General features: G+C 46.7%; 1 protein-coding gene across 2 annotated transcripts in view; it reads left to right on the forward strand.

Moving 5' to 3' along the window:
- Positions 1-14,990, forward strand: part of LOC126529764 (EGF domain-specific O-linked N-acetylglucosamine transferase-like) — a 182,861-nt gene that overhangs the window by 145,907 nt on the left and 21,964 nt on the right. Inside the window, exons 10-13 of one of the 2 annotated variants that reach the window (XM_050177270.3) lie at positions 10,326-10,397; positions 11,526-11,609; positions 11,806-11,874; positions 14,567-14,653. In XM_050177270.3, coding sequence (XP_050033227.1) covers positions 10,326-10,397; positions 11,526-11,609; positions 11,806-11,874; positions 14,567-14,653 — 312 coding nt within the window. The remainder of the gene's footprint in view (positions 1-10,325; positions 10,398-11,525; positions 11,610-11,805; positions 11,875-14,566; positions 14,654-14,990) is intronic. The other variant, XM_050177273.3, reaches the window with a different exon arrangement.

The raw sequence follows: 14,990 nt of genomic DNA on the forward strand, positions 1-14,990 counted from the left end.
CTTGCCGCCAGCGCTCATCTACTTTGACTGGCGCTGCTCTGCCTTTAAATATATTGTTACGTAAGAAGACGCAGATGAAAAGCTATATACAAGTATATTTACAACGTAATACGCCGCACTTGGCCAAGAGACAACAGCCCGCGCTAGCCTCCAATCGTCGTCGTCGTCTTCTTACTGCTCGCCTCTTCGTCATCAGTAATACTATTCCGTAGCACTACCCCCGGCGGCAAAAGCACCGTCCCGGAGCGACTAAAGGCCGGACTCGGAAGCAGTGTAGTAGGCCTTGAGCCTACTGACGTGCACGACATCACTAGATGCCACAGTAGATGACGAGGCTGGGCTCACAGGGGCAATTTCGTACGTCACAGGCGTCACCTGGCGCAGCTCGCGGTAGGGCCCTGTGTATCGCGAAAGGAGCTTTTGTGAAAGTCCGACGTGACGAGAGGGCGACCACAGGAGCACGAGTGCACCAGGCGAAAACTGTACGTCACGGTGGCGGGCGTTGTACCGACGCTGCTGCGTGGTTTGCGAGTCCGTCAGTCGAGCACGGGCAAGCTGGCGTGCATGGTCGGCGAGGGCGATGGCGTCGCGCGCATACTCGGTTGTTGAGATCGCAGTAGGAGGAAGTACCGTGTCAAGGGGCAAGGTCAGTTCGCGACCGTAGGGTAGATAAAATGGAGAAAATCCGGTGGTGTCGTGCCGGGAAGAATTATAAGCAAATGTGACGTAAGGAAGGGCAATGTCCCAGTCGTGGTGGTCCTTGGAAACGTACTTGGACAGCATATCGGTAAGAGTACGGTTTAACCGCTCTGGTTTGAGGATGGTATGAGGTAGTCAGCTTGTGTTGAATAGAGCAGGAACGCACAATGTCGGCGATAACTTTCGAGAGGAAGTTACGACCACGGTCAGTGAGCAGCTGTCGCGGAGCGCCATGAAGTAAGATAATGTCACGCATGAGAAAGTCCGCGACGTCAGTGGCGCAACTGGTAGGGAGAGCCCGCGTGATAGCGTATCGGGTGGCGTAATCAGTTGCGACGGCTACCCATTTGTTCCCAGAGGATGACGTGGAAAAGGGACCGAGGAGGTCTAATCCAACATGAAAGAACGGTTCCACAGGGACAGTGATCGGCTGGAGATGACCGGCATGTAGCATCTGAGGTGTTTTTCGACGCTGGCAGGTATCACAGGCAGCAACATAGCGTCGGACGGAGCAAGCGAGACCTGGCCAATAGAAGCGGCGGCGGACGCGGTCGTACGTGCGGGTTATGCCAAGATGTCCTGCAGTAGGTGCGTCATGCAGCTCAAAGAGCACAGTCTGTCGTAGATGTTTTGGCACGACAAGAAGAAGATCAGATCCATCAGGGAGGAAGTTCCTTCGGTACAGAATGCCGCCCTGGAGAACATAGCGGCGAACGGACGCGTCAGTAGGTGTAGAGCGCAGACGCTCGATGAGTGCTCGCAGCGGTAGGTCTCGGTACTGCTCATCGGCGATGTTAGCGAAGGCAGACACAGAGAAAATGCCGTTGGCGGTACTACTGTCGGCGTCGTCAGGCTCGTCTACCGGGTAACGAGACAAGCAGTCAGCGTCCTTGTGTAGTCGGCCAGATTTGTAGGTGACAGTATATGAATATTCTTGGAGGCGTAATGCCCAGCGACCAAGTCTTCCTGTAGGATCTTTCAGTGAGCATAACCAGCAAAGCGCGTGATGGTCGGTGACAACGGAAAAGGGTCGGCCATATAAGTATGGGCAGAACTTCGCAACAGCCCAAACTAGTGCCAGACACTCACGCTCAGTGATGGAATAGTTGCGCTCCACGGGTGAGAGGAGCCTGCTGGCGTAAGCGATAACACGGTCGTTGCCGCGCTGGCGTTGTGCCAGTACTGCGCCAATTCCATGACCGCTGGCATCAGTACGGACTTCGGTAGGCGCAGAAGGATCGAAATGGGCCAGAACTGGAGGCGCTGTGAGAACGTCGATTAGATGCGAGAATGCAGAGGCCTCGTTATTGCCCCACTGGAAATGGGCGTCTTTTTTCAAAAGCTCGGTTAGTGGTCGTGCTATGGCCGCGAAATTTTTCACGAAACGACGGAAGTAGGAACAAAGGCCGATGAAGCTGCGCACATCCTTGACACACTTTGGAACAGGGAAGTGCGTAACAGCATGGATCTTGCCTGGGTCCGGTTGCACTCCGTTCGCGTCAATGAGATGCCCAAGGATGGTAATCTGGCGACGGCCGAACTGGCACTTCGATGCGTTCAGTTGCAGACCGGCACGACGAAAAACGTCCAGGACTGCCAAGAGGCGCTCGAGGTGCGTAGCGAACGTTGGGGAGAATACTATGACATCGTCCAAGTAGCACAGGCATGTGGACCATTTGAAACCGTGAAGAAGGGAGTCCATCATGCGTTCAAAAGTGGCAGGAGCGTTACATAGACCGAACGGCATCACTTTGAATTGATAAAGACCGTCGGGTGTTACAAAGGCAGTCTTCTCGCGGTCGAGATCGTCCACGGCAATCTGCCAGTAGCTGGAGCGGAGGTCAATAGAAGAGAAGTAGCGAGCACCATGGAGGCAGTCAAGGGCGTCATCGATCCGAGGTAGGGGATACACGTCCTTCTTGGTAACCCTGTTAAGGTGCCGATAATCCACGCAAAAGCACCATGAGCCATCCTTCTTTTTTACCAGTACAACAGGTGACGCCCATGGACTACATGACGGTTCTATGATGTTCTTGGCAAGCATTTTGCGAACTTCTGTGTGAATAACTTGACGGTCAGCCGGTGACACTCGATACGGGCGGCGATGAATAGGAGGGGCATCGCCGGTATTAATGCGATGTTTTTAACAGTTGTAGTTTGGGCCAAAGGACGATCGTTAAAGTAAAAAATATAGTTGTAGGAAAACAGAACGCGGTAGAGCTCACGAGCGTGCTCGGACGGTATGTCGGGCGCAATCATTTTCTGTAAGTCGGCGATGGTACAAGCTGTCGACTGAGATGGTAGAGGAGGACCGGCTGAATTGCCGTCTACCTCGATAGATGCTATTGAGTGATCCTCGAATGAGCAAAGCTGGGCCAGAGACATCCCGCGTGGCAGCACTTGTGTCGTCAAGCCAAAATTGACTACTGGCAGGCAGACGCAATTAGCCGTAATAGATAAAATGGTATGAGGTACCGTGATCCCGTGTGTAAGGAGGACGTCTTGTATAGGAGCCGCGATATAGTGACCGTCGGGCACTGGTGGGGATGACACTAGGTCAACGTAAGTCAGTGCCGTAGGTGGCAAGCGAAGGAACTCGACGGAACTGAGGCGACTGGGGTATGGTTCAGCGGGATCCAGAACAGGCAGGTCAAGGCGGAGAGTACTGGCGGAACAATCAATGAGAGCAGAATGTGCGGAGAGGAAGTCGAAGCCGAGGATGATGTCGTGGGGACAGTGGGCGATGACTGTGAATAGCACAATTGTGGAGCGGTCAGCGAAGGAGACACAGGCAGCACACATACCAATTACGGGGACTGTTCCGCCATTGGCGACACGGACAACATGCGTCGTGGCGGGCATGATTATTTTTTTCAGGCGAGTACGAAAGTCCGTGCTCATTACCGACAAATGCGCCCCAGTGTCTATAAGAGCAGATACAGGAACACCGTCGACTTGCACGTCAAGAAGGTTCAGATGAGTGGCCAACGTCAGTGGAGGATTTAGCGGCGTAGGGAGCAATGCAGCGTCACCTCGAGGCGCTGCATCGTCTAGTTTTCCGGCTGGGAGCGGCGTCCGAAGGGAGTCGGCGAAAAGGAGCGACGGGGCTGGGGAGAGAGAGATTGTCATCGTTGGGGCGAAGGTGAACGAGAATAGGGGCGGTTCGGCGCAGGAGAGTCAGTGGCGGCATTATCGGAGCGTGCGGCATAGGGACGAGAAGGGCCACCTTAGGGGCGAGAGTAGGCAGTATAAGCAGACCGGGTCGGGGAAGTCCAGCGACTTCGACAGTGCCGAGAAATGTGCCCGATGCGACGGCAGTGAAAACAAATGGGCTTGTCGTCAGCAGTGCGCCATTCAGCTGGGTTGCGGAAACGTGGTGGGTAAGAAGAAGCGGGACGGGGCGGAATCGAAGAAGCCGGATGGGTATCAGGGCGATGGGCCGAGCAGATGGTGTGAAGGCCCATGTTTTCGAACTCCTGGCGGAGAACTGCCTGGATCAGGGAAACCGTGACTGCAGGTGCGTTGGTGGGGCTGGAGTTGAAGGCAGCCGGATAGGCGGCCTCAATCTCACGCCGGACGATCTTGGTAATATCGCCAGTGTTGTTGGGACGAGGAGCGTCGGCACAGGAAGATGTCGCTGGGGTGTTGGGCAAACGGGCAAACTGTTGATCGATACGTCGGCTTTTAGCGAGTTCCAGGCGGCGGCACTCTTTTATAACAGCATCCACCGTCGCGACGTTGTTGAATACAAGCAAGTTGAAGGCGTCATCGGCAGTGCCTTTGAGGATGTGGGATACCTTGTCTGACTCAGTCATGTGTGCATCAACTTTGCGGCAGAGAGCCAAGACGTCCTGAATGTACATGACATAGGGCTCTGTTGACGTCTGCACACGGCCGGAAAGCGCCTTCTGCGCGGCATGTTTGCGACCGTAGGGGTTGCCGAACAAGTCTCGGAGCTTTTGCTTGAGCGAATCCCAACTAGTGAGCTCCTCTTCGTGCGTCCGAAACCAAACTCGAGGTGTGCCACCGAGGTAAAAGACTATGTTGGCGAGCATGATAGCAGGGTCCCACCGGTTATTGCGGCTGACGTGTTCATACAGGCTGATCCAGTCGTCAACGTCTTCCCCATCTTTGCCCGAGAATACGCCAGGATCACGAGGAGCAGGGAGAGTGATGTAGGTCGTCGAAGTGGCAGCAGGTGTCGGAGGCGGCTGAGTCAAGTTGTTATCGCCGGGAGCCATGAAGCTAGGCTCGACGCACCGTCCACTGCGAAGCTCCGTGACGAGGTACAGGGAACATCCACCTCCACCAGATATGTTACGTAAGAAAACGCAGATGAAAAGCTATATACAAGTATATTTACAACGTAATACGCCGCACTTGGCCAAGAGGCAACAGCCCGCGCTAGTCTCCAATCGTCGTCGTCGTCTTCTTACTGCTCGCCTCTTCGTTATCGGTAATACTATTCCGTAGCAATATCTTGTGCACCTCTCTCTAGTAATATAAAAAAGTACTGAAAAGTTAGTCAGTCTTTAGCTTTGTACGTTTCCAAGCAGCTCCCTTGAGGAATTTAACGTTGCACAAACTGCAGCGGGAACAGTAGTTCATTGGCGTATGCAGCAGAATTGCATCGGCGGTGCAGCACTAACACGCGCTTTTATTAACCCGTGTGTTTAGTGACTTCGTTGGCTAGTGCATGCGTTTCCATCAATAAATTGGCAATTACTCTTCTTGAGACGACTTCGACTGCAGTTATTCGGCGATGTCACATGTATTCATCGGCAGGAAAATCACAACGGCATATGCAGAGATTATACCGTGCGGATTTGTTTGACATAAGTCTGCACTAACGATGGGTGCTTATTATTCAGGTACAGAAGCAGCATTGCGGCAAGGGTAGAATAAAAAAAACCATCGAGAGATCGCATCACTCAACAAAATTTATCGGCTAGTCAACATGAGCTCCACGTCATGTAAATGAGGTTCATGGTGTTTGTCTGCGGGACACACCTTGCACGTATGTGGACCATGTTGTCCCAAACACCGGTAACATCGTGTTCATACCTGCTCGCACAGAGGTCAGCATCTTCCCTACTGCTGTCACCGCAGAAGAAGCAGCCTGGCACCTGAACAAAGGAGAAATCGCAGCCGCGAACTTCAGCCATCCTTGCTGCAAAGGGTTGTCGTCTGCTACTGCTCCCGCGTGTACTGTTGGAAGCGTCCGCTAGGTGGCTTTCAGTGGCGCCTCTATAGGCGGTGCACGAGGCGTATACACGCACGCATAGATGGATCCTTCTATGGTTCCGATGGATCCCATACAGGGATTCATCGGAAAGTACTTCGATTTCTCAAATAGAATGTATTCGAAGCAGAGTGGCCAAGTTTGTCCTGGGCCTGTATAGAAAAACGGAGTCTGTTACCATGGTGAAGCAAGAATTGAGTTGAGCATTGCTGTCTTTACGCCGACGAAAACTAAGGTTAAACCTATTTTTTCAAGTATTCTATGATAACCTTGGAATTAATAAGGAAACTTACCTAAACAAACAGTTTTGCATCTCCAAGCACAGCAATCATACCCTAAAAGTATGTGAATACCGGCCCAGGACATGCCTGTTTGCTAGTTCCTTCTTTCCAAAGTTCATAGCGGAATGGAACAAGCTGCCTGAAGAGCAAGTATGTTGCCAAAATGATGAGTTGTTCATATCTGTGCTGTAACACTTGCTGCTGCAATGTCCAGGGGCAATGCAGGGTCATTCTTGAATAGTGAAAAGAAAAATGCCGCATGCAAGTGTGTTTATTCGTGGGGCCAGCAGATGTCATCTGCTCAGGGAACTTGCTGGTAGCTCATTTCAGGGCCAGTGCAGCATGTAATTTGAGCAGTACTAAGCAATTACTGCTGCTAAAATGTTTGTCACTCCTAATTCTTGACATTGTTGATTAAAATCAGGAAAATTTACAAAATATGGGATGATACCGCAATTTTTGTGTGTCCTGTATAAAAGAGCATGAAAATGGTGTGAATCTGCTGCATCATCTGTCATAATGCAACAAAACTGCATTCCCTCCTCACCAAAGCATGATGCTATCGCACCGCCCGCATATGCTGTTGTGGCCAGACAGATTCGCCACCCAGAACAGGTCTTTCTCGGTGCCTATTGAGCTTGACTAGTTTCTACCATGCTCCAATTTGGATTTAAACAGTACAGCACCTATTTATGAATGGAGTGATGGGAAGGTTGGCCACACTGAACATTTGGCCTTCACATGAGCAAGTGTAGTGCAAACAAGGCAACAAAAAGGTGAGAGCATGGTGCTACTAGCAACTGAGGGTTTTATTGTGTGTGATCTATATACTATATGTCATTGCACGACATAAGAAAAGGGGAAAAAAATACACAGAGCAACCCAGCAATCTGTAAAAGGCCACTCTCAGGAAAAAAACATTATTTCTTTTTCTCACAAAGATACGGACGCATAAATGACACAAGTATTACATGTTTTGTTAATCCCTACAGCTTCTACTATTTCACTAGATGATTTCCGTAGGCGTGGAGATTAACAGAAGTGATAATTGTGTCAATTGCCAGGCTGTATCTTTATTATAAAAATAAATCATGTTTCTTTTCCAATACAGTGAAACCTTGGTAATATGTACCTGGCAAAAATACGGCATAACTACGCTCGAGACAATTGTATGCACTAACGGCCAAGTACAAATTTGAAGTAAATGCCACAGTAAATGTTGGCCGAAATTTGCACTATGCGGCTTTTTTCTTTCTTTCTTTTTCTGAAGCGCTAAAAATATTCGAGCTCTTTTCGAAAGAGCCAGACATTTAAAATATTGATGGTGAACACAGTGGCAGATGTGAAGGCAGTGCGGACGAGTCGTCCAGATTTCCCCGATGTGTAACGGTACGTTTGTAAAGTGATCTGCTGCTCCGCAAAACTGGCACCACTTCGCTGAAATGCAGTGCCGTGTGGGGCCGATCACCCCTTACGATTTGTGTGCAGCGTGTCACCTACTAAGCGCCCGCCATCACTGTGCCAAGACACTTGCTGGGGCAGCATTTTCTGACAATATCTTTCAGACATATCATTTAAGTTTCATGAGATTTCACATGACAAGCATTTCTGGCTCTGTGCCAAGCTCGCTATCTTTGCACAGTGCCACGAGCACTGTCGGGCATATCCTTCAACGCACCCAGTGTGAAGTCTTGTAAAAGTGATCACCCCATAATTACTATTCACCCTTTTCGCGGCGATCTCGTGGGTGCTGCAATGTTTGATCACATGGTGACACGTCCATTGGTTGCTTCAGCTGCCTCCGTTGCCTCCGTGTTTACAATGGGTTTCTATGATGCCAGTGCAGCTTAACAAACCTCTCTTTTGGGAGATATCGTAGACGGTGACTGGGTGGACAAAACAAAGCTTTGACCACAGCTTGAGCAAACATGCAAAAGTGCTTTGGAAGCTGATTAAGCTATGTCCAAACAGCGCGAGCAGCGTATATCGCGCTTATTCTAAAAGCAGGGCCAAATATGTTTTCCAAGCTATCCAAACTTTCCACTCATGAATTGAATCAGGATGAGTATGTTTTGCTCTTCGTTCTTTATTTGGCAAATATTTTGAAGCAGTGGCTTGTCACATTTCTGACTTCCTCGGTGCGGTTGCTATCTGATTATTCTGTGTCTAATCGCTCGAGGTGTGCTCACTTCCAATAGATTTGTTCTTCATGCATGCAAGGCTTGAAACGTAGCTGGTTTGTACCTTGCAATAGCTTGTAGCAAAGACGTATTATCGCTAGTAAGTTCCTTACTCTTGTGGACCGTCACAAAACATTCAGCTTCGACCATTTGTATGCTATTGGTGCAGTCCGTCATTTATCGTGCCTATATGGAGCGCATATATTGAAGTATGTGCCCATTCACTCATCATTGACTCGTTGGCGAAACAGTGGGCACAATTTTCCATGCCACTTGAGGTAAATGTGTGTTGATACTGTGCGCAAAACTTACTATAACAGAAAGTGGCACTACTCCTTTTGTCATTGTTTAACGAGCGCTACTCACTCTTGCCGACGTTCCAGGGCTGAAGAACTTTCTTTGAAGATTAGCGGTACAATGCTGGCGGATGAGCAAATTTCTGTATCCTCTAGGAAAGCCGTACACCTCAAAGTGCCAGTAACACGTACAGTCAGTTGCAGCATCGGTCCACGAACTTGGCTACACAGATTCATTCCATCCCTTAATATGTCAGTCATAATTTTTGCAGCCAACTGCTGCACACATCTTCAATCCACATGATTCAATCTGGCATGATTGGAGCATAGTGCCTTAGCGAAAACTCAGTCGCATTTCCGACAGCTGATCGCACAGAAGCATGGTAGAAATGGTAGTGGTTTCGTATTTGGGCTCTGTCATTGAGGCTACGTGCGGTGCGCTGCAGAAGGTGCCATTTTGTTTCTCTAGGACAAACTGCTCCACGAAAAGGGTCAATGCTATATATACCTGTACCATACGCATGCATGTGTGCTGGCAGGCCAGCACCCATTTCGAATGTCATGAGGTTTCTTTGTGCCTGCACCACTCTGGCTATGCACGGGTGTGGCACATACCTTGTTGAGGCAATGGCTAGTTGCTTTCATTTCTGCAAGCAATATGCACTTGAAGCAGTCCTACTCAGAGTCTGCAGAGAATGGCAGCTAAAAGTGTGCAGTAGGCTTGCTACGACGCAGCACACTGCTGAGCAGATAGCTGAAGATGCTTATTGGGATAAGGTTGGCAGTGATAAGTCATGGAGCCACGCCCATCAGTGGTTATATTCTTTGCCAAGGCCGCCACCACGCGTTCATGCATATCCAATGCTTATCTGCTAGGCATGGCCGCACTCACTCCGAAGCGAAAATCTTTGGTCAACTGGCCTCTACTTTCCGAAAAGGCAGAAGATCTTTTGCGGCATGGCTTGGTGTTGGCCAAACCACAAGTTGAGTTGGCACAGTTAGCCTTTATGCAACAAAAAAGAAATGATTGTGGCACTCACCAACTGGTAGCCATACGATGAGCTACTACATAACTGGCCAGCTAATATACCAGGCTCTGTGGAGACTGGATAGGGGATTCATTGCAACTACCTTTTAACCGCCAGTACATTTTAAGCAGATATGTATTAACAAGGTTTTACTGCAGTAGCTTATGAGCGATGGTTGTGCTGAGTTGTTCTGTTTGCGTTTTTTTCCTTTTTCCTTTGTTGTCCAATGACATACATATTGATCACGGGCAATAAAACCCTCAATTGTTAGTAGCGCCATGTTCTTGTCTTTTTGTACATGATGCCATACCAACTAACCCGTCACTTTATCCTTTTGAATTTGATAACAAGAGAGATCATGAGTTGGAGTTTAAAACACACCAGCATTGCTTTCCTTTGTAACAAAGCACAGCGGGCACTTGAGCTGCGCACACACAAAGCGCCAGCCAGAAAGGCTGCTGCTATGACAACTGTAGAATCTAAAGTGGCTGTGTAATTAAAACTGTTGTCCAGCCTTCTTTGTAAACTATGGCACTAACGACATTCCAGAAAGGGTTCCTATTGTGACACTGCTGGTCTTCTGTTCTTGTTGTGTGCAGGTGTGTCTGCGAGAGGCACTGTTTGCCTTCCTGCCACGCATGATCTTTGGCATGTACTACAACCTGCCTCTGGTGAGAGCAACATTCACTCTTCAGTGGGTGACGAAGGGCGTTGGGAACATCAGCTGAGCACAAATCCATGAGCTTCACTGTTAGAGGTAACATAGGGAAGCAACCACAACGTGTGTGGGCTTTTTTGCCATAGTAGCAGAAAACACACTTTGGCGGGTATGCCAGAAACTCTGAGCATACAAAAACACACAAGTTCCGACTTCCAATTGATGATGCTGTTGAATGTCATTATTACATAGTAGCATTTGACAAAAAATGCCGTCGTTATATCTGGTATTCGTTTTGTATGCATTTATTTGTTTACATGCTGATATTGGCACTGAACATTTTACATTTACCTCATTATATCTTATAATTTGTTATATCGATGTTCAACTGTATAGTGAACATGGATGCAACAAATTATCAAATATACTTAAGTAAATATAACATTATTCTATCTGATATTAGCACATAACGCTTAATAATAACTATAGAGTATAACGGCCGCATTATCACGTCAAATGCGACTTCATTATAATATGGTATGACTTTATTCAAAAACCAGCTATGTGTATCTGCATGTGTATCTATGTGTATCTATGTGTAGCTATGTGTATCTGCATGCACTGAAGCCAAAAAAAAGACGATTGAAACCAAAGCACTTGCAGTAAAACATAATTCACCTGCTACCCATGGCACATATTTTGAGAAACATTGCCTTTTTTGTTGATAATAATAGCGATAGATTGTGAATACACTGATCATCTGCAGAATGTATTTCATGTCTAATGTGATGATCAGTCCTGGTTGTGCTGTATAACATCCCCCTACTTTGGCTTGATTCAATTTACATGCTACTGTTGTTCAAAAGCTCAGACATTGTAACAGTCAACAGTGGTCAAACAACGGATATCACTGGAGCTTGTTTCGACAAGGGGACTTCTCTTCATGGAGGAAGGCAGCCCCAAAGTGAGAGCCCTTGTTGAAGCCCTGGCATGCCACATTTATTCTAAATCCTGGATGTCAAAGCCACTCTTGGGTAGTCTCCGTGAAACAAGCTGGCCAAATTGCACACTGATGCCAGAACTGGCATTGCAAGAAATCTTCGAGTCCAATTCGTGTGCGTGTTGGTGTGCTCCCTTGCAGGTTCCTGGCTGTCATTCAAGTGGGGTGTTCAAAGCCTTCAATCGCCACGTGCTGCACAAGCTTGATGTTAAAGTGCTCCCACCGGTTAGTTGCTTGAAAGTGTTTATGGACCGGGGTGTTCTTTGACTGTAATAGAAAACAGTGAAAACTACGTACACAGTGCTGTTCACATCTAAAGTAAAGCTGTCTGAGCTTCGACAGGAATTCTTCCTGTGAATAACATCACAGCTTAACCATCACAAAGCTATTAATAATTTGCTTTCACCTCTCTTCATTCCAGGAAGATTATGTACGTGTTACGCTGCTATCTAGGGGAACTAAGCACCGTCGCATTCTAAATGAAGACGAGGTATGTGAAAGCCACATTTTCTGTACCTGTGCAGAGAAATTGTTTGGCCATTTGATTACTGGCAGAAATACAACTTTGCAGTTGCGTGTCAGTTAGTGCCAACCTTGTGGTAAAGCTATGTCCATGTTGTTTAAGCTCGCCCACCAAGTTGCACCCAATATTATGCTGTTTGTTTTTTTGTTTGTTTGTTTGTTTGTTTGTTTGTTTGTTTATTTATTTATTTATTTATTTATTCAAAAGAGCCTTACAGGCCCTATGACAGGGCATAAAGTAAGAGGGGCATTAAAAACAGTAAAGATATCAAAACTAAAAATTTTCAACAGGAACAGTGCTATGAAAAGATTGTCATGTTATACAATATTCAAGGCACAGGGAATACAAAAAAATATCTGAAGGCACACGAACACTTGTTACCATTGGCAGAGCAAAAGGAATACTGTTATAATAATAATAAGGAATACTGAATATATTAATATATACAACATTACAAAAATGCGCAATCAAATACTCTAGACTGGGCATTCATGAACGGTAATAAATGGGTAAAGCATGAGTAACTGACAGCAGAATGTGTCGGAGTTGGATATGGAGGCTATGTTATCAAGGAGGTCATTTCAAAGACGAATGGCACAAGGTAGTGCAGATAAATTAAATGCATTTGTTTTACCATATATGCACATGAAACTGAACTGATGATGTAATCTGCATGAAAAAGAGTGGGGTATTTGGAGTTGTAACCCGGTTCGTTTATTAGTGTAAATATAAGCACAGAAGAGCGATGTTGCGGCGGATATCTAATGGCAGCAGTAGAAGGTCTAGTTTAATTTGTCTAATGCTTGAGTTTATACCATAGTTACGTGATATGAACTGGGCTGCTCTATTTTGTATCCTTTCCGTCATATTGATTAGGTAATTTTGATAAAAAGGCCAAATTGAGGAGGCGAATTCTAACTGTGGTAAAATGTATGTTTACACACTGTTGTACTTGCATTCACATTGGATGTCTGCATCAGTGACAAAAATGAAAGTAAGACCTTATCAGGAGTTCTGGCTGGTATGGTGTGTGGTTCTTGCTGCACTGCTATAGATAGGTACATGTTTCTTTTTTTTTTTTTCAGACATCTAGTGGTCTCATGCTTTTTTGTATCAGTATCAAAGTTACTTTTGCACGTGAAATATTTATACTGCAGTATTATTTGCTGGGCTAATTGGTGAACAGACATGGTGGAAGCTGCAACGGTTGTAATCAGGGTGAGGGTTAGGGGTTGTGACATTGTTGAAATAAAGTGTTCAGTGAAAACTCATCTGGTCGGGATTGCTCATAGTCAAGGGTAAAACGGACGCTGACCAAAAACATTAAAAGAAAAAACATAACCAAGACATTTCAGCTCCCATACGGGGGCCATATGGGGGAACAAGGCCCCCGTATGAAAGCTGAAACATCTTGGTTTCCTTTTCTTCTAATGTTTTTGGTTGGCATCCGTTTTACCCTTGACTATCACCAAAAGTTATCACTGCGGCAATATATTTAGTACAACTTCCATGTATCTCATATGTATATGTCAAAATATGTCACATGTCAATACCATTGTATCTCATCCACCATTATACCATTACATTTGGGTTTCCTTTGTAGCTTCTGGCTACATTCAGGTGGATGACGATTTTTCCGTTCATGACACTTCCTCCACCTAGCCGAATTGCTTGGAACTATTTTGCCAATATATCTTGGCGATGCGCTTGATTCACATGCAAAAGTAAGCGAACATTTCAGCATTGCCATTTGTTGGGAGTGTTGGTAAACTGAAAGCATATTTAGCGCCAGCAAACAAGGACGGAAGGGAGACGACACCACAATGCGCTAACTTGAACAACTTGATTTTCAGGAAATACACCTATATAACCCATTTGAACATTTCAAAATAGCCACCGCTGCCGCCACAAGACCCCTCCCAAAAGTAATTCCTGGGTACGGCCCTGGAATTATCACTCTGCGCTGTTGCCTCCTTTCTTTCTTTTCTTCCTTCAGAATTTTTGTGCTGCTTCCGTCATAAGTTAAACTGCCTTTCTAAGTATTTTACTTGATGCCTCAAGAGGCAGATGCTGAAAATTACAATAAGGGTGTGGTTCTTTGCTTGTTATACTTGCTGGCCATTGGTATTTTGTGCCAGGGCGGTTGTTCAGTTGATTGCCAATACAATGCTCTGCTTTAGCATTGCCATCTCCAGCATACAGGTGACTGCTTGCAGCCTCATAAAGTCATTACATCACTACGGCGAGCTGAAGTCAACTAGGGCCTTCTACATGAAATCATCAGCATGAGTCAATGAGCAGAGATGGCTTCCTTACCAATGAATGTGAGGCCACGGGCTAGATTTCCAGTTGCAGCGACCACGTCGCAGTCAGGGTGGAATGCGGAAAGGCTTCGAGTGCATATTGAATGATCGAGATGGTCAGAATTAAGCCAAACATCTTTGTAGAGAGTAGAAGAGATGTTAGCAGTCATGCCGCAGGCAAGCAAACGTGTTGGATGAGCAGTACTTTGCCGCTGCTGCTAGAAAGTATCCGTCAACCTGAATTTTGGTAAATACAATACATGTGTTATAATGAGAAGATGCTACTTCTTCTGCGACATGAGTTCTTGTACTTTTATAGTGCACCACCAATCATTTCCTCATTGTTGTTGCTGCAGCTGCTTGCAGCAGCTAGGAAGCTTCCAGATGCATCTGTGCAGAGGGTCCACTTCAACCATGCAACTGACTTTCGTCACCAAATTGAGGTTGGCTCACCAGATTCCTCCTTTGTTTTTCTCGCTCTCTCCATCCTTGCATTCCTGGCATCCACGCATAAATGTGAGCATAGTGCAGTCAGTCTCACCAATATCAGCATGCAAAGGGTACCGTACTTACTCGCATAATGAACAAACTTCTTTTCCCAAAAAGTATGCATCAAGTTGGGGAGTGTGTTCATTATGCGTGGTAAAATTTTGAGCGATTTTTTTTTCGCGGCCACCTCTAAAAAGTCAGTTTCGCCCGAAATGCGAACCATCGACTGCGATAGCAAATGTGTAGACAGCTACACGAAGTAAGGACAGTAGTTTCATCGGCTGTATAAAC

The sequence above is a fragment of the Dermacentor andersoni genome, chromosome 9, assembly GCF_023375885.2.
Source record: "Dermacentor andersoni chromosome 9, qqDerAnde1_hic_scaffold, whole genome shotgun sequence".
Taxonomy (NCBI): Eukaryota; Metazoa; Arthropoda; class Arachnida; order Ixodida; family Ixodidae; genus Dermacentor; species Dermacentor andersoni.